Source organism: Mauremys reevesii, linkage group 19, assembly GCF_016161935.1.
Source record: "Mauremys reevesii isolate NIE-2019 linkage group 19, ASM1616193v1, whole genome shotgun sequence".
NCBI classification, from domain to species: domain Eukaryota; kingdom Metazoa; phylum Chordata; order Testudines; family Geoemydidae; genus Mauremys; species Mauremys reevesii.
Window position 1 is genome coordinate 12,845,097 of NC_052641.1, and position 27,783 is coordinate 12,872,879.

A 27,783-nucleotide genomic window follows, 5' to 3' on the forward strand; every position below is an offset into this window, starting at 1 on the left:
CAAGAAGAAACGTACAGTGCATATCTTTGTCCTACCCAGTTCCTGAGTTACCAAATGTTCTTTCCATAAAATTAGAGCCTCCCTTTAAGAGCTCATCATCTTCTGGACAGCTCACTGCTGAATAAAAGAGAGAGATGAAGTTCTCATAAGTGGATTTGCAAGTTGAATCTGGCTGCTCTGTGTACAGGAAGCATTTGATGTGCAATATTAGAAGAGAAACAAATATATAGATATATATTTTATTTAAGCAAAAAAAAATTAATTTCCTCCTTCTGTGAGTGAGTCTAATAAACGTCCCTTCTCATGTGTGATGATAGGGTGGGGAAAAGAGTCCCAAAGCTGAAAGGGGAAAATAGAAGTGGGGGGCGGGGGGCGAAGAGATTGGTGCTAAAATAGAGAGAGGATGGGCTCGTCTGGTTTGTTTCTACCTCTCACTGTGAAATCTCTGGTGCTCTTAAAAAAAGTGTGTTATTTTATATATGATTTTAAACTATTTAAGGTTCTGAAGGTGCTACAATGTTTTGCCACAGACCCAAAAAAGTCAACAGCCATGAGGACATCTCTCTAGAAAGAGAGAAAGTGGGGGGAGGGTAGTTTGTGATCTTTAAAATATTTCATTATTTTCTTCTGATTTAACTAAACACACTAACTTAAAGGCAAATGATTTTTTTAAAATCTAGGTTTGTAAAGATAATTGCCTTGGGTGTCAGTAAATAGACAACACAAAATATGTCTAAAATAAGTGGGCCCTTGGGTTTTTTAATGGCGTTTTATTGGGGGGGGGAGGTACAACTTGCCCACAGAAGCTGTAAGAATTCAATTGTAGGGGAGCCTTGAAGAGAGCTAGTTTGGGTTGTTTTTGTTATATAAATAGTTTTTCTGTGTTGACCATGTGTATAGTTTCCTTGCCAGCTCTTCAGTATGCAGTGATTCCCTACACTGGGATCCAACAGCTGATCTCTTATTTAAAACACAGTCCTTTGTCAGGACCTGTCTGTCAAAGCTGAAATTACAGTACCTTGTTGCTTCAGAACCCAACCAAGCTTGGAGGGGTTTTTGTTTTGTAGAAATCTAGTCTGTGTGTAAATTTGGAGTTTAAAAAAAGAGGATAATTATGGTAATCTTTTTATTCTACATAAGGAATAATATTAATGTAATCTGAGCTGTACTGTATCAAATGCTTCAGTGCCTGTTTTGGAGTTTTTCATGTCTCGTATGGACTACGGATTATTTTGTTTGGAGAAAAACAGTCATTTTGTGTATTCTTTTTTGCAATTGTCTTCAGTTTGTTTTTCCATTGAGCTAAAAGTTAACAAGATTTTTCAAATACCTCAACTCCCTTTCTGGTGCTTCTCCTCAAAATACCTCAAGCTGCCAGCCCAGGGCTCAGCCATTGAGTGCCTCTCATCCCAGATCATTCTTCAGCTCTTAAGTGCCTTTGTGTTAAAGTTACCATAATCTCATCTCTTGCTTGCTTCTTTCCTTGCACCCCCACACACATTCTCTGTCCCATTTCTCCCCCTCTCATCCTCTTGTTGATGTTTTTTTATGTTTCATGAGGTTGGAATTGCCATTTGTTCATCTTAAACTTTTTTTTTGGAACTTTAAATAAATATTTAAAACTGAAGCAATTAAATGGGACTTTCATGGTTTTTTGCTTCTTCACAGGAAATTAAGATGGGTGAGAGGAGCAGAAATATCCTCAGGTTCAAAGCTCTAACACAGGTGGAGCTTAAATCTAAACTTAGCCCCACACAATCCTGCAACCAGCACCATGAGGATAGAACACATCACCTGCATAGAAAGTCCTATTGGCTTTGGCAGGGCTCTGCCTATATGACACTCATTGCAAGATGAAGTCCATCACTGCAAAGAGACCAACTGATAGACAAAAGAAACAAATCCTCATTGAAGATGCACCAGCTCAGGCACTAAATCCTCCTTTTAGCCATAATAGAAAACACAAAATATTGATCCATCAAAACCACTTGCCCCAGTCAAGACGAGTTGTTCAAGAGTATGTACAACAAAGCTCCTCACCAAACTGATTTCTCCTCTGCTTTCCCTTCAGGTTACTCTCTCCGCTGGAAAGAAAGGAAAAGAAAGCAGCTAGCACTAGTCTTTTCCACTAGACTCCATTTATCCCACATAGCTGTTTAAAGTTTCAAAACTGTTAATTTTTGATTGGGTGTGAGCAGGACAAAATTTGTACATTAGAGCTAAGTTTAGTCCAGGTACCTATTGCACCTGCTGGTTTTGCCATGACTTCCTTCCTTCAGCCATGCAGTTAAGTTTGGGAAGATGCACGGCCTGGTACAACAGAATGAGCTTCCATTCAACTGGTAATAGCCACCCACTGTATGCATAGGCCAGTTTGGATTTTCCACAGAAGCAGCTAGCATCCTGCTTCCTGGAAGAAAGTTAAACATTGCAGCTTTAAACTGTGATTCAGTGCTGCTTTGCATAAATTCCCATCAACGTGGGTGACTTTTTGCCAGATAGAATCATAGACCTTAAGGTCAGAAGGGACCATTATGATCATCTAGTCTGACCTCCTGCTGATAATCAAAGATATACCCTATCCCTCCCTCCAACCCTATGCTAGGAAATCATAATCAGAGGCAGGCAGTTGTGGAATTTTTGCTATAATTGCATAATGGAACTGATGGGAAACAGTTCCAGATAAGCTTTGACAACATGTCAAAAGAAGCATAGACACTGAAGGGCTGATTATGTCTGATTCAAGTCCACCATTATTCAATCACAAAATGTTAGTGTTCAGGAAAGAGACATTTAACGTCATCAATAAAGGACAAATACAAGTGCACACAATTAGCTATACACACAGCTACGTGACCACCAGCCCATCATCGTATTATATACCCACCAAACAAAAGGATACAAAGCATAAGGATTAAAAACAATTAACTCACTCTGAAGCTAGAGAAGTCATAACAGTTAAAAAAAAAAAAAAGTCTACTCACATTGCACTAGCAGTTCCTTTGCCTTATGTGCATGGTTGGTGTTTGATAAGTGGGTCTCTGTCTTCCAAGGACTGTCTCTAACGCATCATCTAAAAGGATTAAGAAATAGCTGAGTAAGGGAAGCTGGATTATCAGGATCTAGAGAAATAGCAGAGGAGGAAAGGCAGGTTATAAAGGCCATTTTATCAATACAAAGCTAGATCTATTAGTCTGGTGAGAGTGCTAGTGCAATAGTTGAACAGTGAATCCAGCAAGGCAATCTTAATCTACAGGGATTAATGGTGTAATGAACAAAAGTAATGCACAGAAGTGGCATAAGACAAGCCCTCTCAAAGGGCTCAGATACTATGGTGATGGGTGCCAAAGTAAGAACCTAGATAAAAAGCCACTAGTGCAACTCTTTTCAAGTCAATGGAATTATACTGGCATGATAGAAGATTATTTGGCATTGCAGACTATGAGAAAGAAAGCTGAAAACAAAGGGGTTTTACTTTTAAGAGTGGCAGAATCCTCCATGTCTTGCTGTGGGCAAGGCTTAGCACCTTCCTGGGAATGGTATCCCTTGTCACCCTACACAGGGCTTAACAGCGCTAGCAGCCAGTTTATAAACCACACTGAGACTAAGCCAATGTAGCAAGATATGAAAGTTCCCTAAGGATTTTAGTCTGCTCTAGCTACAGCCGCAGCACGTCCCATTGACACAGATCCAAAAGCACAAGGCTGTCAAAGTGCCACTTTGAGGCTTCTTTAGTCACACGTACATTGTTGCAATTCCAGCACAAAGCAGGTGATATAGTTACACTGGGTTTCTACACCCAACAGGTGTCCTCAGAGGGTTTCTGGGCTGATTTAGAGAGGAAGGACGGTTCTGGGGTTAAGGCATTGGAGGATTGGGACTTGGAAAAACTGGGTTCAGTTCCCACTCTGCCACAGATTCCATTTCTGTAAGGCCACAAATGAAGTAACTTGCCTCTGCTTAATTCTCCCTTTCTACCTCCCTGGTCTGTCTTATCTACTTAGACTGTAAGCTCTTCAGAGTAGAAACCAGCCTACTCTATTTATGTAGTGTCTAGCACAGGAGTAGGCAACCGATGGCACGTGTGCTGAAGGCGGCATGCGCGCTGATTTTCAGTGGCACTCACACTGCCTGGGTCCTGACCACTGGTCCGGGGGGCTCTGCATTTTAATTTAATTTTAAATGAAGCTTCTTAAACATTTTAAAAATCTTATTTACTTTACATACAACAATAGTTTAGTTATATATTATAGACTTATAGAAAGAGACTGTCTAAAAACGTTAAAATGTATGACTGGCACGCCGAAACCCTAAAGTGAATAAATGAAGACTTGGCACAGCACTTCTTAAAGGTTGCCAACCCCTGGTCTAGCACAACAGAGCCCCAATTTCATTCGGGGCTCGTAGCTGCTGTGTAATAAAAATAAATGATGACTTTTTATCTGACTTAGCAGAAGCTAGTATGGGAGGAGGCCAACAAAGCCTAGAGGGGCTCACCTCAAACTCCTGAAGATCCCACTTAGGCAGTGATGGAGGCCACACCTTCAAGGCAGCGTCTCAGAAAGGAAATGCAAAAATACCCATCAATCTAGGTAGAAAAGCAGACAGTAAAGGTAAGAAGCTGAAAGGAAACATAAGGAAAGAAGGATGAGTAGTTAAAAGCTTGGACATTATTACAAATTGATTTAATACTGAGGGGTTAATAAATTAAAGCAATATGGACAGTTACTGGTGTAAAATAGATAAGCCCTTAAGCAGTGACAATCGTCTGCCATCAGCAAGGAATAAGGAAGCAACAGTGTAGGGGAAGTTGAAGCCACTATACCCCATTAGCAAGCAGGCACATCCTATCCACTGATGAGTACAATTGAGGTGGAGAAGGGGAGCAGCAGGGAAAGTTTTCCATTAACAGTGTAGCAAGTTGCTGAACTCCATTTCAATTACCCCATTTGCTAGCACTTTTGTGAATATTTGTGCAACCAGGATTGTGTCCATACGAATATTCAAGGGAAATTAATTTCAGTTGATGCAAACAGAAACCAATTATTAGAAAATGATTTTGTCTATAGATCTGTTTAAAGGGCTTTTTACATTATGAACTAAGGAAAAGCCTGTCTGTCAACATACCCCATAAACCAAAAGCAAATTTAGCCTTAGCTTAGAAGTTTACCAGAACAGCACCTCTCATTGCTTCATCACTAAGCAAACAGAACATTGGCCAAGTCAGGTACAGGTTGCCAGCAAATTCCTGGATTCTGAGGCACATTTGGGATATTTGAGATTTGTAGCCATGAATGTCTATAAATACAGATACCTGTGCTGAGATGAGAAACTTCAGCTGGTGAGTTGGATTCCACTGCTTCTCACTTCCCTTCAAAAAGAAATCATGGCACTGGCCTTCATTGCTATTATTCTTGGTTTAGCACATCTCCTTACTGCTAAACCCCTGGATTGTGAGCCTCTAGTTCCAGAAACCATTGACAATACTACAATGACCAAGGTAAGAATTGCCCTTGGAAGGGCCTCAACTTCTGATGCTTATATTCTAGATGGGGCACTCAGAGGTTTATTAAGGACTAAACCAAGGCACAGGCCAGGCATGCAGGCAAGGGAACCATTTAGTAAAATTAACCATATAGTCCAGCTTTTAATCTTACAAACTGAGTAGTATTTATACCTCATCAGTACCCCCTGAAATACAGATTACTGAATGGAGACTGGGCAACAGCATGGTGTGCTCTGCAGGTTTTAATCCAAGACCTGGAGATGTCTGCATTCCAAGTGATAGAGCCAGGAGGGAACCCTTAGAAATGAGAGAGAGAAGACCTGACAGAGCTCATCCATCCACATTGGCCAGGCTAGGATTGGTCCCTGAGGAACATTTTCTAGTGCCTTCCCCACATACTTTTAAACATCCCAAGCGATGGGGATTCTAGAAGCATGGACCTCTTCCCCAAAAAGTATCCTTGAAACCTTAGGGCCCTCAGCATCCTACTGTTCATGCCACTTATTTTACTGGGGATTCTTAATAAATCTCTCTCTGAAGAGGTGCCAGTAACCATGGAATCAATATGAAGTAGGGTGACCAGATGTCCCGAATTTATAGGGACAGTCCCGATCTTTGGGTCCTTTTCTTATATAGGCTCCTATTACCCCCGTCCCGATTTTTCACACTTGCTGTCTGGTCACCCTAATGCAAAGGGATTGCCACAATGGCAGCTAAAATCAACGTTTACAGTCTGGAAACTTGGAGCGCTGCCCTCTGCAGATATAGGAGAAAATAAAGCCAGCATAAAATCAATTGACCTCCTTCCCCATTCTGTGAGCCACTCACAGCTGTAACAGGTTAGCTCTTGCAGATGAAGGATGCCTGCAGGGCAGCTGGCTCCTGTCTTTACAGGGCTCATGAAGGGGCTCCACAACCAGGAGCTAGGGGACACTTCCAGTTTTCTCAAATGCTGCCAGCAGTTCCAGCCATATTTTGTTGGAGTCAGCCCCTTGGCAGGGAACATGAGTGCCCCCCTCTCTTCTTGTACCATGAGCTGTCACTATGTCTCCTTTTTCCTGTCAAGAAAGTGGACATGTCTCCACTGCTTAATTTGTCCCAGGGCTCATCCCCGGCACCTCTGGGCGTCCCATGTCAGTTATGAAAGTAAAAAAATTGCTTGAGCCCCAGCAACCTCCTTCATTACAAATTAAGCACTGCATGTCTCCTTTCCCATCTCTTCTCTGCCATTTGGTCTTTTCTGTGTCCCCTCTTGCTTTTGATTTCTTATTCTTTTTTGTTCGTCAGCCTGGTTTTGCCAAGTCTTCTCCCTATCCCCGCCCCATAGCTCTGATTCCCCCTCCCTACTTCATCAGTCAGCAGAAGACACACCGTGCTAGTGGGAGTAGGGGTGGAGCAGAGTTGCCATTCAATGCAGAGCTAAATGCCATGGGTGCAAAGGAGAGGAGTTTAGCACAGCGAGCTGCCAGCTGAGCCTGAACCCCTGTACACATGAGCTGTTCCCACTCGCAGCTACATTACACAAGGCAGTAGGGAGGGAAGGTGGAGGACTTTCAAGGAGCCACCATCCTCTTTGCCGGTGGACGAGGCAGCATGTTTATTCCATGGGGAGTGGTATTGGCATCTTGCAACTTTCCTCACCTACAGCTTTTCCTTCTCCTGGGCATGTGGTCCAGCACAGCCCCTCCCCACAAGTGTGAAAATAGTGTATTCCAGTGGTCCCCTCCTCGAATACTCACCATGACTTCAGGGGGAAATGGGCGGCTTGGTGGCGGCCTGGGGTCACATACATGGCATAAAGCATTACACAGAGTGCTTTGATGGCGTAAGGAGAAGGTTGTTGTGGCTTTTCAGCACCTTGATCCTCTTTCAAGGGAGGCTTTAGTTCCATCAGGTAAGAGGCGGCGGCTATCACCACTAGCTGTGAGAAAAGCATGGGGGAACAGGCAATCTGCCGTAAAACGTACTACCACGAAAAAATAGATCTATTTCAGTTGTAAGTTCAAGAGAGAGTCCGTTCGCCTCTGTGTCCGCACAGTGACTTGTACAACAGGGGTCCTGATCCTGACTTGGACCAAATACACAATACAAATAAATAATTACACATACACACATGCTGAGGCTTATAAGGGCTTCTAACAATTTGTTTCTTTTTCTTCCCTCCTCACCTTCACAGCTGCTGGGCAAGTGGTTCTACCATGCTGGGGCCTCACAGCACCCACGCACCATACAGGAGTTGGAATTGATAAAGAATGCTTATTACTTCTTGTACCCTAGCAGCCATCAAGACACATTCCTCGTCACAGAAGTCATGAGACTGTAAGAGCATTAACACAGACCTCACTGACAGGGACATGCTCCCTTAGTCAGGGAAAATATTTACACTAACATTTCCCTCAGTAGGGCCAGGCTACCAGGAACCATTATTAATGAAACAGAATGTGCAAGTCTTTCTTGCAAAGTCTTTCTATGCTTGAAGGTCCCTCACACACAGAGGCTGCATATGGCTATTCCATGCTTATCCAAACTACCAGAAGCCAACGTGCAGCCTTCCCTAACTCTTCCTCTTAGGCGGGGGTGGGCAAACTTTTTGGCCCAAGGGCCACATCGAGGAATAGCAATTGTATGGAGGGCCATGAATGCTCACAAAATTGGGGTTGGGGTGCGGGCTCGGATGGGGCTGGGGATGAGGAGTTTGGGGTGTAGGAGGGTGCTCTGGGCTGGGACCAAGGGGTTCGGAGGGCAGGAGCGGGATCAGGGCTGGGGAAGGGGTGTGGGAAGGGGCACAGGTTCCGGCTAGGGGTGCAGGCTCTGTGGTGGGGCTGGAGATGAGAGGTTTGGGGTGCAGGAGGGTGCTCCAGACTGGGATCGAGGCATTTGGAGAGGGGGAGGGGGATCAGAGCTGGGGCAGGGGGTTGGGACATGGGGAGAGGCACAGGGGTGCAGGCTCCGAGTGACGCTTACCTCAAGCAGCTCCCAGAAACAGTGGCTGTCCCTTCTCCAGATCCTATGTGGAAGTGCAGCCAGGCGGCTCTGCACACTGCCCCATCCACAGGCACCACTCCCCACAGCTCCCATTGGAGAATGTAGGAGCCGGAGCAGGACCACGGCGCAGCTTCTGAGAGCCGCATGGTGCAGCCCCCAATCCTGCACCCTGGCTGGAGCACCAGAGCGGGGCCAAGCCGTGTGGTGTGGCTTGCAGGCCGTACTTTGCCTGCCCCTGCTCTTAGGCCTCCTCATTCAGAGTAGTCCCTGATCTTCTGGACAGCAGGCTCCACTGTTGTCTCACCTTTGACCTGCATTGTACATGTTCTGTATCTGGGCAAGGGCCATTAAAATCCAGGGCTGTCAATCCTGCATCAAATCCTAGTCTCATACACACAAAGTGCTACTCTGGAACAGAATGGGGGACTCAGCTACCCTGACAATCCCTTCAGATTTACCTCAGTTGAGTGGGGTGCTAATGTAATATACATACAGAAAGATTGCGTGCAGTGCTGCGTTTGATAGAGGCATGTAATTCCCATTGGCTAACAACAGAATTTAACTCAAAGAGCCATAGAGCGTCACCCTCTGTGGTTACTCTCCTGATTAGTCTCTTCCTCTTTAGGAAGGACAACTGTGTGGTGAACAACTCCAGTTACATTTCAGTCATCCGGGACAATTCAACAATGACCTTGCATGGTAAGTTTCAGAGTAGCAGCCGTGTTAGTCTGTATCCGCAAAAAGAACAGGAGGACTTGTGGCACCTTAGAGGCTAACAAATTTATTTCAGCATGAGCTTTTGTGAGCTACAGCTCACTTCTCCGGATGCACAGAATGGAACACACAGACAGGAGATATTTATACATACAGAGAACATGAAAAGGTGGAAGTATGCATACCAACAGGAAGAGTCTAATCAATTGAGATGAACTATCATCAGCAGGAGGGAAAAAAAACCTTTTGAAGTGATAATTAAGATGACCCATAGAAGGTTTGAGGAGAACTTAACATATGGAAATATGCCTGGTAAGAATCCAGAAATGCAGAAAATGTCCAGTGCATCCCACTGGGAAGGGTGGATTGAGTTGTGGTTGGAAAGGTAGGAAGGTTTTTCTCCTATATTTCACTTCCTTATTTCTACCACACATTTTTCTGGCCCCATAACAGAGTTGCATGGCCGATCTGAATCCAAGGGTCTGCTTCCCCCACTTGGCAGGGAATAATTTCCTCCCCTTGTGGGCAATTCTTTGCAACATGCTCATTACAGAGATGTAAGGATTTGTCTGTAACAGGCCATTTCTAATATAATAATAGGAGATATACCTATCTCCTAGAACTGGAAGTGACCTTGAAAGGTCATTGAAGTCCAGCCCCTGCCTTCACTAGCAGGACCAAGTACTGATTTTTTGCCCCAGATCCGTAAATGGCCTCCTCAAGGACTGAACTCACAACACTGGGTGTAGCAGGCCAATGCTCAAATTACTGAGCTATCCCTCCCCCCAGCATAGTGGCCTCCATATGCAACACACACACAGAACTGCCAAAGGTGATCATTCTGCTACCAGCTAACACTAGTTTCCAAAAGGGTTTAGCCTGCTGGCGTGAAGGGGTCAGCACAGCCACGTTGGTCTGCCAAGCCATATTTAAACACCAGTTTCTAGGTCTGTATGAGTTGAGCTTTTTAAACCTATACACAGTACCACCAAATCACAGAATACAGTCAAATGCCCTTGCAGGTTTATATTACACTTCTCCTGAGATTTGGACCGAATACTCTAACCACCCCTTGTGCCTGTTCTCCTGAAGGGCCAAATGAAAGTTCTGTAGCACAACTTATCAAGAGCAGCTCTGGAGACACTATGACACTATACCACATTGATGGGACCCACAGAGGGTTATCGGTCTCGGGTGAGTAAACCACATCCCAGCACCAGAAAAGGACCTAGATAGCCAGAGATGCTCTATGTAGCCCCTGTTAGCATAGCATCTCTCAAACATTAATGAATTTATCCTCACAAACCCCCTGCAAAGTAGAGCAGTTGAATTATCCCCATTTTACAGGGAAGGAACTGAGGCAAAGAGTAAATTAAGTGCCTTGCCCAAAGGCACACAAGAAGAGCCTGGAACTGAATGCAGGTCTCTCAAGGACCAGGGACCTAAACGGCAAGAGCATCGCTTCCTTCTGAACTGCTCCTGGAAAAGTGGCTGCAAGACCTGAGAAAGAGAAAGGCAGGGACAGGGCATGAAAATTAAGTAGCTGCCTAGTCAGGGCTGGGCAGGAATTGTGGCTGATTCTAGATCTTTTAAAATACCATGCATATGCTTAACAACAATTATCTAGGTCCTAGGATAAGAAGATTGTGGCCAGGAGGGTAAATATTTAAAACTTCAGAACCAGTTTTGATTTTAGGACCACCCCATAACTCTTCCCATCTCCCACTGGAGATGGGCTGACCGGACAAGTCTCTTCTATCCCCTCCCCTCCCCAATAATAAAATAAATAAATAAATAATAATAATAATCATAGGGGAAATAGAGGGTCCCAGCAAAGAAGAATAAAGAGGGGGTGCTGCTCCCTTAGCTCAAGGGGGAGAGGTACGTGCTTTGGAGTAGGAGATCTGAGTGCTAGCCTTTGTTACTGTGAAAGCCTCAGACTGACTGTAGGTACAATGCAGCCACTACACCTCCTAAAACCAACTCTGACAAATGACTTTCTACAATTTAATGTTTCATCTTTAAAAACAGCCCGGGCCCAAAACTTGAGCACAGAGCAACTGGAAGAATTCAAAACTCAAGTGGCATGCCTTGGATTGAAGGAAGAGGAAACATTCTATGCTTCAGATAAGGTAAAAATCAACATGGGGTTCCTAGGAGAGTTATCAAGCCATCTTTAGAGCTTCAGAATCACGTTGAAATTACCAGGAGCTGGGATCAAATTAAATGCTCCAGCCTCCTCCCTGAAAAATGGCTAAAAAATAGTGTAGTAACCCAAAACAAACCCCAACGTGTAACATATTAAGGTGTATGCACTGCACCATGATGATATGATATCATGACTGGGCTAGTGAGCCATCCACTGCCCTTTAATTAACGGAATCAAAACTGCTCAACCATCTGCTATAGAACTTATACTGGTAACCCTAGAGGAGACTCTCCAGTTTCTCCAGGTGAGTAGGAGGTTCTAAGCTAGCTGTCCTCATGAAATGCCAAACGTGCACCATAGGGACAACCATGAAGTTCCCTAGTGGCCACAAATGTATTCACAGCAAGTATTATATAAACCAGAAAGAATACAGGAGCAAACCCTCTACCCCCATGCCTTGATAGGAATTAAACAAAGAACTTTAGCTGCTCAGACCCCTTCCCCAAAAGAAACATAAGCTTCACAGTTATTGTAAAACCAATAGGCACTGGCCAGGTACCAGGCTGGTGTTAGATCAGAGTCCTTCCCTTCCAACATGCCTAATCCTTGGCTTCCTTGGGGAAGTGCCACCAGACTCCACATTCACCAGTCCATTCCTTAATCCTCTCAAGTCTTTTGGAATCCTGTCAGCTTTAAACACCACCATAGTGAAAACTGGGATTGCCAAACCCAGGGCCTCCAAAAACACTAAGACAGTGTGCAATGATCAAGGCCAGACATACTCAGGCCCATTTCATAAATGCTTCTTCCTTCCCTCTGAGCAGCCAGCTCTCCCAGTAGCTGGCTGGGGCAGCTGCTAGCCCTTAATGAGCTAATGATAAGCAATGCAAAGCCACACAAGGAATACTGCATTTTAACAGCTCCTCTCCCAGCCAAGGGATTTCACCTTTAACATTCACCTCAATTTGCTTGCTTGACAAAAGCTTTGCTGCTGAGCAAGCATATTGTTCGTATTCCGGAAGCAGCAAGGAGACAAGTCCACATCCTAGCTGAAGCAATTTAAATCTTTAAATAGAGAGAACAAACTGTTCTTGCTACACAGCTTCTTGCCTTAGAGGCTGCTGAAACTGACACTATTTTAGCCTTTTGAGGATTCTAGTGCATTAGGCAGGAGGAATTTGAAAATGCACAAGAAATAGTGCTAGTTTTGCTCTAAGAAAATCCTGTAATACTGAGAGCAAATTTTACACACACACAATACTGATTCTCACCCTTGTTCATCTCTGTAGGATCTGTGTCCCATGGAAGAAGAAAGAGATGACAAAAAGCACTCAGTTGAAGTGGTAGAACCACCACTGGGGTAACTCACATTGCCATGGCAACATTGCCCTCCACACTGGATATCAGCAGTTGTTCATTCTCTTCCACCTGTTTAGCCACTGAAGGATCTTCCCTTGTCACATCTGATCATGTGGGTTCTTTGGCACAAACTACTGACATTTTCATTTTCTGTGTTCTGCACCTTTAAATTTCCAAGCACTCTTCATGCATGCAGAGCTCAGCAACCATTTGTTCTCACTTCTTAGTGCAGACTTTCACAAAGGAGACTCACACAGTATGCTCTCTCCTGAAGACTCTACTTTTGTTCTTTCTTGTCGATTTAAAAATAAAGATAAATCTGACTGATCGTAACTGTTTGCTCTCCAAGTATGGCAAAAAACACAAATACCTGTTTTTCCCCCTACAGTAAAAGGTCTTGTACTGACATCTGTCCCTTCAAGCAGCACTTACTATGCCCAAAAATATTATACACACATACATTTAAATATTCTATAAAACAACTGTAACATGGCTGAATGATAAAATCACCTGTTTTCCCTGAGTGACATCATAACACTTAGGGACAAATCCTGAGTTAATGGCCATTCACTACCAAGCCAGCAGTGCCATAGTAATGGGCCATGAGAAAGCTGTCATTTTTTTCTGAGAGAGAGAGAAAGGAGATGGAAGAGACTTAAGTATGAATCAAAATTGCAGCCCAGATTTAAAGAAAAATTTTCTTTTGTCTTATTCTCTCCTGTCCCCTGTTTGGCTTCCCTGCTGTGCAGCTTTGTTCCCCTACATGGGAACTAGGACCACCAGCAGCGTTAGTGAAACCCAGTAAGGACCTGATCCAGCTCCCATTAGAAGTCAAGAGAAACATTCCATTTTACTTCAGTGAGAGTGAACAGGCCCTAACGCCCCAGTCTCTCAGGTATCAGTTAAAGAGGTGAGCTGGGGAAGGGAACAGCTGACTTAAAAGATTCCCTCCCTGCTTCAGTACTAGATGTCACAATATCCCTACCCACTCACTCACTATATCCAAAAGCGGCATTGCATGGTCTTTGGCCATGTTGCCAGGAAAGCTAAAAACAATCCAGCATACTGTGCTCTCAAATTTCCATCAATGCACAAAGGGGTGCACCCCCGGACTTTATCCAGCACCACTGCGGGGCTGCCCCAGAGATTCGTGGATTCACAGGATTGAGCCAGATCTGGGAACGTCACTACACGACGTCTGGTGCAACGCCACCAACTGTGGTCACTCTGGTTAATGCAACAGTCCTCGGTAGACTGTGTGTGTTTGATTGATTGATGGATGAACTCAGGGATGGATGCAGAGGAAACCTTTCAACTTGTTCTGAAATTTTACAAACTATAGCTTCAAAACTAAATCTTGATATTGTTTTAGGGCCTGATCCCACAGCCTCCCATGCATAGAGGTTTCATTAACTTTACTGGGACCATCTCATGCAAAAGGCCAGGAGAACCAGAGTATATTAAAAGATGGAAGGCACCCTGCAGGGTGGGGAACACAAAGTGGGGAGAAAATGAAAATACTATGTAGGACACATCGTGTTCCAGAACTCTGATGAGAATCCACACCTCACCATTTTGAAGACGGTGACACAGTACTGCAGTTCCATGTGGACTATGCCCATCACAGTCTACACACACGAGTTCCACTTGCTGGGGGAGTCGCACTATCTAACCACAATCTTATCAACATCCCGCACAGTCCCTTAGGGAATCATTACCAGGGCACAGTCAAGATTACTTGGGTGACTGACTGAATTTTTCCTTCTTTGACATTTTTGGAGCATTTTAACCTTATAATTTCATCTCTTTTTAATATTTGGAGATCTTTATCAGGTTTGGAAGACTGGAGTCAGTGATAGGAACTTTCAACAGAAAAGTGCAGTATGACACTGAGTTTTGTTTCATCTGCTAACATGAAAAAGCTCAGAGCTGCCTATTTCACGCCAAATTAAAATGCAGAATTCAATGCAAAAGATATTTTTTTAAAATCACAGGAATTTCTCCGAAAGACCTCATTACTTAACCAAATACAATGTGGCATGAGACATATAGATATGAGGGTGAATAAAATAGATTCTTGTGCCCAGATGAGCAACTTCAGCCAGAGCATTTTATTCCACCTCCCTTCAAGTGAAGCCCTGGCACTACACTGGTCTACATTGCTGCTGTTCTTAGCTTAGCACATCTCACTGCTCAAACTTTGGATTTTAAACTACTTCCACAAATACCAGATACCACCACTGCATTGAAGGTAGGAAAAGCTGTATGTAGGGTCATGCTTCTTCTGGCAGTTACACCCCAGATCCAAGCAAAGGCTGGACAAGAACTGTACGGAGAAGACAGTTCACTAATGTGTTCATATCAGATGTACAGGGTGCACAGCTCCCAGAATTTACATCACAAAGATCTCTCAAATATAAAACCCTGGATAACATTCCAAGGCACCAGACAAGACATCAGGAGACCTGGTGCTTATGACTATTCCTGCCTCTCCTACAGACTTACTGTTTGACTTTGGGTAAGTATCAGTCCCTGTGTGCCTCAGTTTCCTTACCCCCCAGAGAACTGAGAACTCAAAACTTTGTCACCAGAAATTTCACAAACCCCACAACTTCTAACCAGGACTTCATTATGGACAGCAGAGTTTTCTTTGGCTTTGAAGGTTTCACTTTGTCCTACATCCAGGTAGCGATTTAGCAATGGGAAGAAAATGGAGGAGCAGGATGGGAAATCAGTGTCAAATAGCCAATAGACGTCCAGTTGCAAAAATGTTTGCTGCAGAGCTTTGATTTGATTACGCATCCCTTCCAATACACACAGCCAGAGATGCATCCTGTGTTTATACTGCATTGCTGCCCCACTCATCACCAGAGCCACTACAGACTGACCCCATGGATTTCATGGAAGGACTAAAATGGGGGGGACGAGTCATTATAGAATCTCTCAGTTAATAAGGTTTTTAATTTTTATATATTGCAGCTTTGAACTGGTTGGGTTGGTATAATCCAATGTCCTCATCCTGCAGCATGTGTGCGCGTTTCACTCCCACTGACTCCATGAGCAGTGCGAGGAAGGACTGCAGGATCAGGCAGGTTACAGATGAAAAGAACCCTGCACGGATGGAATATGCAAGGGGTAGAAAATGCAAACCAGGTGCTGGGTCACTGCCTTTCAGTGCTTTGGAGGAAATCCCAGTCAGCCACATGCGAGGGCAATGACACAGAACTTTAGTTCCAGCCCTGCCAGGGTTCAGCCTATCGCACTCTGTGTGCACGTAATGGGGCCCACTCGCTGTTGCAATGCATGATACCAACGTCCTTTTTGCAGTGCAGCCAAAGACCCTCAGAGGTACCTTTCAGAGAACCATCTTAAAGTAGCACGTCACACGCATTAGCTCAAAGTCAGTGTTCATGCCAAATTAAAGCTCTGACTGCAGTGCAAACGGTGCAGCTTTTATCTGAGCAATTTCCTGGAAAGGTACATCATTGCTTCATCTCCACACAAATGTTACGCAGTCTGTCTCTGATACATGCACCTAGCAGATTTGCCCTGACAACTGGACAATTCAACAGTTGCACAGAAATCTCTATACACAGATTCCCAAGTTGAGACATTGCAGTGAGAGGGATTCATCCCACACTCTCTCATCTCCCTTGAAGAGAAGCCATGGCACTAGCCTGCATTGTTACGGTTCTCAGCTTAGCGCATCTCCTCAGCGCTATGCCCCTGCACTGTGAACTCCTGCTTCCACAAATCCCAGACAACACTACAGCATCCAAGGTAAGAAAAGCCCTGAAGTGGGTCTTTCTTCTTCTGGTGATTACACTCCAATTACATGCAATGACCAGGAAGGAACTAGGCAGTGGGAACCATCCACTAAGATATTTGGGTCTTATGTTGGTGAAGCACACACAGTTTACATCACAATATAATACTCTCTCAAATATAAAACCCAAGATAAAAAGGTTAAAGTACAGGATTAGGAATCAGGAAACCTGGATTCTCTTCTTGTCTCTACAACAAACTATCTATGCATCTTCCATGCCTCAGTTTCTCCATTTGTAAAACGTGGAGAATACTTCCCTACCTAGCAAACATTGAATTCAAGTACATTTGCCACCAAAATATACCACTACTGTAAGTACTTAAGTACTATATTATGCCACTATATAAATAGTGAATATTAGCTGGTAGTAGACCTGATGCAAAATGGGAAAGTATCCATATATGTTGTGACATATTCATAAATATGTTCAGCCCCGTTGGGTTTTGTAATAGCCCTGTTCTCTTTTTCCCCCACCAAATTCCCCTGGGATTATATTTCAAAATCTTGAAAAGTTTCCAAAATAAGTTAAAGTTTTAATGCAAAACAAATCCCACAATGTGACTTCACTGACCATTTAAAAGTGACAGAAGGGTGAAAGGGGAAAAAAACAGAAACCAAAAGCCACCTTAGAAAAATCAACACATTCAATATTTCTATCCACCATAAAGAATTCTGTTTCTCTCTCTCTTTTTGGCTACTCTTGCTAGTTTTAGTGAGACCTTGACAGCGGCAAAGCGCAGTACTACTGCAGAATGCGAGAGCAAGACTTGTCACTGTACAGACAAGCCATTCATTTTCCCTCTTGGAACTTCATAAGAGTCCCTTATTCTAGTCTCCTCCTCTGCCCCCTCTATCTTCACAGCTCCTGGGGAAATGGTTCTACATAGCTGGGGCGTCACAGTTCCCCTTTCACCTGCTGGAAATGGTGCAGATAGATAACGGTTATCTTGATGTGAACCCTACTGAGCAGGAGCAGGAGTTACTCATCAACCAGCATATCACAGTGTAAGACTGTTCACTCTTCAATGCCTCCTCCTCTTCCCTTTGTCCATCTGTGCACCTATCTTATTTTTATACCATAATTTCCCCCCTTACTCCATAGACTTTTCAGCACAAGGTTTCAATTAGCATCACCTGAACAAAGAGGGAACAAGGGAACGTTTGATAAAAGTTTCTCTATGAAATTTTTTCCCAGTGATTTGTATGTCTCTGTGTCCCCCCTCACTAGCTCATGTCTGACTAAGCCTCCTACTAACAGCACTACAAGAGTTTAATTTAGTTCCACCATCTTATTATTTGAGGGAAGTTGTATGGCTTGTGTTACACAGCAAGTCAAACTAGATGATCTCAATGGTCCCTTCTAGCCTTGGAATCTATTGGTTTTGGGGTTTTTTTTTTTTCCTTTCCCTTGGTTTTTCTGACCTCTCCCATGGTCCTTGCAGCCAGGTTGGATTCTTTCTTGCTCTCCTAATCAGTCTCTCACTAGGTAGCCTGCATCCATATTAATGTATCAGACTGTCCCCTGCAACACAAAGGCTGCCTGCTTATGCTGCATATGCCAGACCATGAATGTTCATGGACGGTGAAAACTTACCTATAAGCATTGGGCTGTACCACGAGCCATGCATTGCAGCCCCCATCTCTGCCTTGCTCTGTGCTGGCCTCTGCAGATTGACTCCCTCCTCTCCAAGCAGCAGGTTCTATCATGGTCCTGGCAGGACCTCTTCATGTTTGCCCAACCCTCCTCAGTTGCTTGTACTCACCTTGACCTGTGGATAGACAGAGGCCATCAGTCTGGCACTAAACTCTCTTCTGTTTCACATATGAGAGACAGAGGAGGTCGAAGAAGCTGTGCATATCCTGAGTTCCATGCAGTATTTATACTTTGTATAAGTGTACCAATGTACCGCACAATACACCAGTGTATGTAATACACACAGACACTAGACGCTATGTGAAGGCATGTAGCTCCCATCAATTTATATAAGTACCTTCCTGGGGAGAAAATACTAGGCACTAAAGGAATCTTTAATCTATCAGAGAAAGGTATAACAAGAACCAGTGGCTGGAAGTCAAAGCCAGGAAATTCAAATTAGTAATAAGCCGCTCCCCCCCCCCCTTTTTTTTTTTTTAAACAAAGTGAGGATGATTAACCCGTGGAACAAACTACCAAGGGAAATGGTGGACTCCCCATATCTTGATGTCTTCATGTCAAGACTGGACACCTACCTAAAAAAATATACTTTTGTCAAATAAGTTACCAGGCTCAATGCAGGGGTAACTGGGTGAAATTCTCTGACTGGTGTTATACAGGAGGTAAGGCTAGGCGATCTAATAATGGTACCTTCTGACCTTAAAAACTACTCTCTCTCTACTCTAATGGTAGAATTTGCCTCCAAGTGTCTCAAGACAGCAGAATCCTTAACCTCACCTCTCTAGTGATAGCTTGTTCACCCTCTCTCTCTCTCTTTTTAGCAGGGACAAATGTCTCTCAAGCAACTCAGCTTACCTTGAAGTCTCTATCAATAATGCCACACTGATCAAGTATGGTAAGAATCTGCTGCCAAGAGGGAAGCAGAGCACACAGAGACATCATTATCTAAACATAGAGGAGGGCAAGTGGATGGGGGTGGGCGGTCAGGAGTTTATATATTAGTTTCTTGGATGCATCTCATTGCACATTTGAAGCCTCAGTACAGGGGGGAATCAGGTGACTGAACCCACCGAGAACCTGAGGGACAGATTCCCCCTTGGAATGATCCTCTCCTCATTGGGGCAGTTCTTTGCACCATTCTCAGAGAGATAAGATAGCAGTCAGAGAGCCATGCACAACCATTTATGGCTGAACACACCAAGGAATCAATCATGAGCCAGTTGCATACATCCATGTTAGGATGAGAGCCAGGCATCTTTGGCTCCTTAAAATCCCAGGCCATTATCTAAAAGAAGACCAAAAAACTAAAGGCCTGTAACTTGTATTGAACTGCTGGGAGTTGGACTGGGCCCTACAGAAGAAGCGACACCAGGATAGGACTTTTCTACACGTGATCAGATCCCTGAGCAGATGGTAGCAAAACATGTATTCATCTATAATCAGACCAATAAACTCACTGTCCAATATTAGCAATTCTTGCAGGTTTATACTGGGTCTTGTTACACAGAATTGGGTTGAATTTAATATTCTTACTACCCACTCCTCAACTCCTGATTGTGTTCTCGCGAAGCCAAGAACCAGCGCACCATGGGGAAGCTCATGAACAGCAGTTCAGAAGAAATTTTCCTTATTCAATACCAGCTGCATAAGGAAGAAAAGAACTACACAGGATTGTATCTTTATGGTATGCAAACCCCATTATAAAATAACTTGAAGCTGTGATCGGGGGGTATGAAGAATAAATATAAATATATGGAGATATACCTATCTCCTAGAACTGGAAGGGACCTTGAAAGGTCATTGAGTCCAGCCCCCTGCCTTCACTAGCAGGACCAAGTACTGATTTTTGCCCCATATCCCTAAGCCCCCTCAAGGATTGAACTCACAACCCTGGCTTTAGCAGGCCAATGCTCAAACCACTCAGCTATCCCTCCCTCCTGTTAATTTTAAGTGGGGGAGAGGGTACAGAATCATAGAATATCAGGGTTTGAAGGGACCTCAGGAGGTCATCTAGTCCAACCCCCTGCTCAAAGCAGGACCAATCTCCAGACAGATTTTTGCCCCAGATCCCTAAAAGAAGCTTCACCCCCATATAATAAAACTACATCAGAATTTTCAGTGTTGCCAGCGCTCATGATATTTGGCAGTTTTCTTGAAGCCCCAGCTCCTGGAGTTACAGGAATACATAAAAATTGCAGCTTTCATTTAAAAAAAAAGTTTGTAGCCATCATAATTGCAAAGAAAAGCTTGAAAATATGACCCAAATGCACCCTGTAGTTTCAAAAACCAGAATTCCAATAAAAAAATCAAAATGTATTGGTTTTGTAAAAGCATGTGATTGTAAGCCAATTTCATGATTTCAAGTGGCCTAATTCATTATTTTTTCACACTTGGGGTTGGCAATACTGAAACTTATAAAGCCCCCTCACCAACCAGATCACTCTACTACTCCACAAGGTAGAACTTCTCTTTACTCCTTCCAGCTCAGAAGCAACTACATAAGGAAAAAAGTCCCAGCACTTTCCAAAGAGGGCCACGCTCCTCCAGAACAGTCAGAGAACTGCCTAAGGACCCCCAGCACTTTTTGTAATATCTGTACCTCAGCGGGTCACAGGGAACTCGCAAGCACAGACAATAATGGCAGTCCCAACCACCGCTTACAGCCGGTGCCTTTATAATTAACAGAAGTGACACTGGCGAACAAGTGAAGGATATGGGGCGTTAGAGAGCAATGCCCAAGTGTAATTTGGTGCTTGGACCAGACTGGGGCTGTCACTCGGGAGCACCTTAGTTGACTGCGTTCAGGAAGGGAAGGGAAGGGTTCAGCCGAGCACTGCGGAACATTCTGGACACCTCAGCAGTGCTGACACAAGACGGCCCTCTGCTGGCTGCCAGTGACCTAGAACTTTTACCTTAGGAGACGTCCTGTCAGCCCATGAGGTGAACAAATGGAATCCATTGCCTGGGGCTCTTTAGTGTACAGTGGGTTTCCTTGGGCTACAAATCCTGATTTGGGGTACTGATCCTAAAGCAAAAATGTGCAGCTAAGATGCTATTTTCTCCCACCACACTGTGTACACCAACAGCTGTTTAGAAGTGAACTCCACTTACCTCAGATCCTATCGCTTGGGGAGAGAGGAGATGCCATGCTATCCCTCTCCATCTCCGCCCATTTCCCTTTCTGTCCCACCCACATTCTCCCCCCATGCTGTCTCCATCTTCTGTCCCATTCTCATCCTTATATTGACCTCCCCTGTCTGTTTCCCTCTTTCTGTCTCCCCCACCTGTGTCCTTTTCACACACACATTCTCTCTCCCTCTCTGCACCCCCTCCTCAGTCTCTTTCCACCTCCTGCCCACTTGCCCAATCCTAGATTCCTTAGAGTGGCCACCTTCCTAGTGTGCAGCCCGGCTTCAATCTCAGTGAAAATAAGAAGATATGGTAACAATCTTGACAGGGCAGCCTCAATTCCACATACAGAAACTAAAGGGGAATGGCAGCCATCTTGACTGAGAGAAGCCTATGGTCTCCATCCTACTGAGAGTAATGGAAGATGGCAGCCAAATCACCACAAGGGCAATATTCACAAGAAACACAAATACCAAATATTGTGAGAGTTGGACACTTTGTGCTCCCGTAACAGAGGGGGGCGTCACTAGCCACTGAAGCCAGCCTCTCCAGTCCTGCCTGGCTCCTTTTCTGATGGGGTGGTTCAGGGGAATGGGAGGGACGGACTGAAGAACCACTGCCTAGAGTCAGCTGCTGAGATGGTGCCTGTGTTCTCAATCCTGTCTGAGGGAGTTGGGCTCTGGGCTGACTGAGCTGTGAGAGGGGAAACTGCAATCTAGTGCCCACATAGACGGCCAAGCACCTGACAAGGGGGGCAGTGAGGATGGAACAGGAGGGACAGGCCCTTCACCCCACGCCTTCTCTCTGTAGCCGGGGAGGGAGGCACCTCAGAAGGAAAAGCAGTGCTGAGAGGAAAAACTCACCCAGAGCCTATGCAACCCCGGGACATGGCTGGGATTCAGTCCAGCAATTTACTAAGCCAAGTTGTCAGAAATCTGGGAGAGAGAGTGTGGGCCCTTTCCCTTCATAAAAGCTCTGTAGTAGGGAAGGCCAGGTGAACCACCTGCCTGCCTCCATGAAGGGGGAATGAAATCACCAGGGACCACCGAGGACAGGGCTTCCCCAGCTGGTAGGTCTGGGTCGGGTCGCATGGCAAGCAGGCTGAAGTGCCCATTGTTCTAGTTCTGTGTCCCTCAGGACCATGAAGAGTGGGCAGCAGTTAAAGTATTTCACAACAGACAGAACCCCAACTGCACCAGAACAAGGAGGGGGGGGAGCACCACATGCCCAAGCTGAGGAGAAAAGTGGGAGTTGTTCTTCCCGCTCTCCCGCACTTGAGCATCCAAGAATGGGATTACACCCACCAAGCCAGTAACAGTCATGCCCCTCTGAGCTGCATTCAGGCTCTCCAGCCATATTAGCCCAAATGAGGCTCTGATGGTGGGTTTAAGTAGCTTTGGAAGTTCACTTCTGATTCACCGCTCAGCAAGTAGAGCACCAGTGACAGAAGAGCTGCAGATAAAGAGTTCTAGGCTAAATGTGGGAAGCACACATTTTAACAAAGGGATTATTAGGTGCCTTGTAAAACTGATATTTCTATAAAACCATAACATGTATTTTCAATTAAGATAAACACAAAAGATCAGAGGATTCATTTGTCAGTAAATATATACCACACAGCTCTGGTGCATTGAAGCAATTATGTATTAAGCATTATGCCCTACGCTACACGAGCTAAAGGAGCACCACCATTAGCTAGCAGCAATAGTATACTGTTATCCTCTATATGAACCAGCCACTAGAGAAGTGCAACTTTACAAGTGTGTTATAAATACATACCCTGTGGGGGTTAACAGTCACAGCACAGATAAAGTGACATGAATGGAGAGGAGAGAGAATCTCTTACTAGGACAACCTGGTTAAGTGTGTCAAACAGAGAGAATGAAGAAACAGGGAAGGTAGGTAAGGAACATGGAAATCATATACCTAAACTAATTATATTCATCGAGAGCCTACTGAACTGCTCTCTAATATTTAATGCTGCAATTTCTTCCTTTTTAAAACAGCCCGGAACCAAAACATGAGTAAAACTCAGTTGGAGGAATTCAGAGACCACGCTAAATGTCTGGGTCTTCGTGAAGAGGAAATAATTTATGCACCATGGCAGAAGGTAAAGTTCTCATTATGGATCAGTAAACATCCTTGGCCCCATCTTAAATGCCACACAACAATATTCAGAGGGGTGTCATGTTAGTCTGTATCCACAAAGACAATGAGGAGTTTGGTGGCACCTTAAAGACAAACCGATTTATTTGGGCATAAGCTTGTGGGTAAAAACCCACTTCAAATGCAACCATATTGTAACCCTCAGGAGCTGGGAGGGAACAAAAGGGGCCAGCCTCAGCTACAAGGAGTTTTATAAAAAATGAATAGTCTTAGATCACCGCAATGTATAGTCCAGGGGAAAATTTCAAAAGCACCCAAGTCCCATTTTTAAAAGTGACCTAGGCACTTAAGAGCCTAAATGTCCTTGTAAACATCAATGAGATTTAGATTCTTAAGTGTCTAAATCACTTTTGAAAATGGGACTTGGGTGCTTCTGAAAGTTTTACTCCCAGAAAACAAATCTTCATGTGATGGACACGCATAGTCACAGAACAATGCACTAAAAATGTGTGGTTTGTAAAGATCAAACCCAATCACCACCTCCCCCCCCCCGCCCTCAGAACAGGAATTAAATACAAAAAGAATATACCCACAGATACACCGTTCCATTATTTATAATATCTTACATTTATAGTATCATTCATATCAGAATAATTTATAAGCCACACATTCAAGGAACAACTCACTTATCACTAAAATGCAGCCATCTGTGGGGAGGAACATGGCAACTGCTAACAGCACACAGCAGTTTAGAACAGGGTTTCCTCAACCCATGAGTCAGAACCCAAAATTGGGTCACCAGAATGTTTTAAAGGGTCACATGGCAGCTCCTGTCCTACAGGGTTGGCTGGGCTCGCCTCCCTGCTCCAGGCACTGCAACCTCTGGGGTCCCAGCACCACTCAGGTTTGGCCCAGGAGTCTGGGTAGGCCACATTTAAGTGAGTGGCACTGCAACCCCATGAGGCAGGTCACAAGTCCACTCACACAACTTTGGTCCAGTCAGGAGGGATCAAACCTAAACAGCACTGTAAGCCCAGAGGTTGCAATACTCGAAGCGGAGAGCCAAGCCCAGCCAGCCTCACAGCACAGGAGCTGCCACTGTGGGGTGAGCGCCGGGCAGGATCCGACCAAAAACCACCCCAGGGCAGGGCCGTAACCCGGGTGGGACCAGTGGGACAGCCACCCAGGGTACAAAGCCATGAGGGCAGCTCTGTCAGGCCAGCCCCGCATGGCAGGGCTCAGAGAGAGTGCCACCTCCACCTTACTCTCCTCAGCAGGCCACCCAGCCTGTCAGGAGAGGGAAATAACTGGAAAAAATCAGGGTGCTTGCTCACCCCAGGCCCTAAAATGTCTAGTTATGGCTCAGTCCCAGGGCCTCCACCCTCGGACTATTTATTAGGTCACAATAGGCCATAAACATTTACAAATGCATCCTGAGCCCCAAAAATTTGAACCCACCCTGGTTTAGGGCATAAATGAAGAACGCCAAAGCTACCTGACCCTACAGGAGCTAATGTAGCCAGAAAAAGTTGTTCAGTCCAGAATTTAGCTAAAAGCTACAGATCTCACTCTGGATCTGGCAGAAAGTGTCAGCTGAAAGACAAAAAACTCTTCAACAGCACATCATCCACCCTCCTGCCATTTGTATTCCAAAGCATTCCTTCAGGACAGGCTCCAAAGGAAGAGCACTCCCTGTCCCTACTGAATGACCAGCCCCACTTCCTATAAAAGTTTGGGTTTTTCTAGGAGGTCTCCCACACAAGAAATAGCTCAAGGGTGCTGGAATTTGAGATTTTATAAGAACATAGCTCAAGACAGTAGAGCCAGACCCTTTTCCTGTTTCAGTTTATACACACACCAGGTTCAGAGGCTTATGTCCAAACTACTAAGGTCTCTAGGTAATTTTATAGTCCTGGCAGGCATATATTCTTTTCCAGACAAAATGGTGGTGCAGGGATAACTCTTACCATATACCATCAGGTGCCATCTCCTCTGCTTCTTCAGAAATGTCTGTTCCTAATTAGTACTTGAATCCAGCTTCAGGTGGTCTCATTAGGCAGCTCACCACTTAGAGGTTAGTAGAGAAAGCCTAGTCCCAGAGAGAATTTGAGTACTTCCACACCAGAGTAACAAAGGAATTTCTCATGGGGAATCTCCCACACTTTCATATGACAATTAAGGTCAAAGGAAAACAAACTACTGAAAGTAAAGCTTTGAAACAATTGCCACTACTAAATTGAACAGAATTCTAGAAAGAACAGTCAGACAACCTGAAGCCTGTCTAGATTTGCTCCTTCTTTCCCCTTTGAGCAGCCAGCTCTCCCTATAAGCCAATTTGCAATCACCTGTGGAGGTAGCTACTTGTTCCCAACAAGCTAATTATGGGTTGCTGCAAACTTAAAGGGACAACCCTACATTTGGACCAAATTTGAGTTCTGGTAAAAATCAGAAGTTTTAGAAAAACCAATAGGAATAGTCCAGGTCAGTCTTGTTCTTTCAAAGTTCTGATGAACACAGGTGCTTTCAAAGAAAGAAAGATTCCCCTGCAGAGTCTGAGACCCAAAACCTTTGCAGCCCTAAGAATTTAAAAGTGAAAGTGACTATGCCAAAACTAGGAATGACTTTTGATTTTTCTAGGCCAGGCTGAAAGAAATGCAAGTGAGCAGAGCAGAAGTTGTGACAAGCAAAACACATTTTAAAATGTTACATTTTTAATCTAGGGCATCAGTATTAACAGTTAAATAGATGTGTTGACAGAGGATTTAACTTCAGTATCTCTTAAGAGTACAACTTTTTACCTAATTCCTTGAGCTTCTAAAATCCTTTCTAAAAGGATTTCACCCATTTTAATTCATCTAGTTTTCCCATACTCACTTTAGGGCATGCTTAATGTACAGGTCATAGCGTAGCATTACTGTTGTTACATATAGTTCCTACTTTATACTACAGATTTAGAAGAACTATTAGCTGCAGTTCTAATCCCACCCAGCAAAAAAAAAAAAAAGTTGTATGATCATAGATCAGCAGAATCCAGGGAATGGTGTATGAGATGTTACAGCTACAGTAACAGTATTAACCATGGGTAAAGCACACAAACAACAGGCCCAGTTTCTCCCAACAGGGAGACTTAGTTCCTTTGGGGGGCTAATTTATTGCTGAGCAAAAACACAAAAGAAAAGAAAGTGATCCTGTTGCTCTGGAGAATTCTCTCCTTTTGGTGCCATACTGACATTAATTGTATTAATATTTTTCTCAGAAGGAGCTATGCCAAATGAAAGAAACCAAACAAATGATTCTCCAGGCAAGGAGACCCCAGCTACAGTACTAGGATAACTCTGAAGCTAGCACAGCTGGACATCAGCGACTGACCACTTAACCTCTGCAGCAAATAAAAGTTGTCATTATTTCTGTTGTGTATTGTTGATGCATCATCAATCAGGGGAGTTGCTCTACTAGATAGATCAGGGTTTAGTGAGGAGAGATCACAGCTAATTTTGATTTGCCTAATTTGCAAATAGACAGTTAATAGGCCAACCTTCCACATGCTGCACAAATGGCAGTAACCATGGTTGCAAACCAGCATGAAATTTGGACATTTCTTCACTGCTGGCTCAAAGCACCGAGTTTTACACTGGTGGTTCAACAGCACCAAATGGGAAACAGAAGGCAGTTTTAACATTCAGTTCTCCACTGTGGAAATGCATTGATACCACTCAATGTTGTGATCACCAGAAGAGGGCACTCCTGTACTACTACTTAAAGTTCTGTACCAATAACTGCTGGAAGGCACAGCTGATGTAACACACAGGGGAAAGCCTCATTTCTGTTTTCCTTTAAAACAGCTGGATAGTGTACATCAGGCTGAAGTGTAAAATTGAAGCTTAACTAATTCTGGTAGCCAAGTTTGTGACAAGGTATCTGTTCCTATGAGGAAATTCCTTTCTAAAACTTGCAAATGTGAATTAGAATCCCAGCTCCAAAGGATGTTTGCCCATTTCAAGGTCCTAGTAGAATGGGCAAGGGAAACTGGCTGATCACTATGTTAGCAAAAACAGTGACCATGTCAGATCTCTAGGAGCCTACATCAGTGGGGGTTCCATCATTCAGAAACGGAATTGTTTTGATAGGTGGGATGTCACGAGCAGCCTGATTCCCAGTAACTCCAGCATACCAAAACCAGAAACAATCAAGTAGCAGTGTCCCTTCTGTAGAGCACTTTATTACAGGCTTTCCCAGAGAACCCCTGGGCGGCCTCACATGAGCACCTCACATCAGTTCATTAATGTAATGTCACAGCCCTATGAGGTTTTATTGTCCTTGAGCGAACTAAAATGTACAGATTAAGTGACTCACCA

The 27,783-nt window shown here is 44.2% G+C and overlaps 2 protein-coding genes and 1 long non-coding RNA gene across 5 annotated transcripts; 2 read left to right on the forward strand and 1 right to left on the reverse strand.

The window, feature by feature from the left end:
• Positions 1-30: 30 nt before the first annotated feature.
• Positions 31-18,297, reverse strand: LOC120386914. 2 transcript variants are annotated; one of them, XR_005589977.1, is made up of 5 exons: positions 18,134-18,297; positions 4,498-4,588; positions 2,985-3,073; positions 2,041-2,084; positions 31-117 (listed from the first exon to the last, which is right to left on the reverse strand). It is a non-coding gene; the product is annotated as an uncharacterized LOC120386914 (long non-coding RNA). The 2 variants fall into 2 exon arrangements; XR_005589978.1 differs by having other exon boundaries at positions 2,985-3,122.
• LOC120386913 (alpha-1-acid glycoprotein-like) lies at positions 5,319-12,731 on the forward strand. Of its 2 annotated transcripts, XM_039506949.1 has the most exons (6): positions 5,319-5,500; positions 7,683-7,825; positions 9,117-9,190; positions 10,298-10,399; positions 11,237-11,337; positions 12,644-12,731. In XM_039506949.1, exons 1-6 carry the CDS (start codon positions 5,387-5,389, stop codon positions 12,716-12,718), a joined length of 609 nt encoding a protein of 202 aa, XP_039362883.1. In that variant the 5' UTR covers positions 5,319-5,386; the 3' UTR covers positions 12,719-12,731. The 2 variants fall into 2 exon arrangements, with proteins under 2 accessions (XP_039362883.1, XP_039362885.1); XM_039506951.1 differs by lacking the exon at positions 10,298-10,399.
• LOC120386912 (alpha-1-acid glycoprotein 1-like) lies at positions 16,297-26,887 on the forward strand. The gene is made up of 6 exons (XM_039506948.1): positions 16,297-16,493; positions 17,402-17,544; positions 19,015-19,088; positions 19,764-19,877; positions 23,329-23,432; positions 26,685-26,887. Exons 1-6 carry the CDS (start codon positions 16,380-16,382, stop codon positions 26,754-26,756), a joined length of 621 nt encoding a protein of 206 aa, XP_039362882.1. The 5' UTR covers positions 16,297-16,379; the 3' UTR covers positions 26,757-26,887.
• Positions 26,888-27,783: the final 896 nt, after the last annotated feature.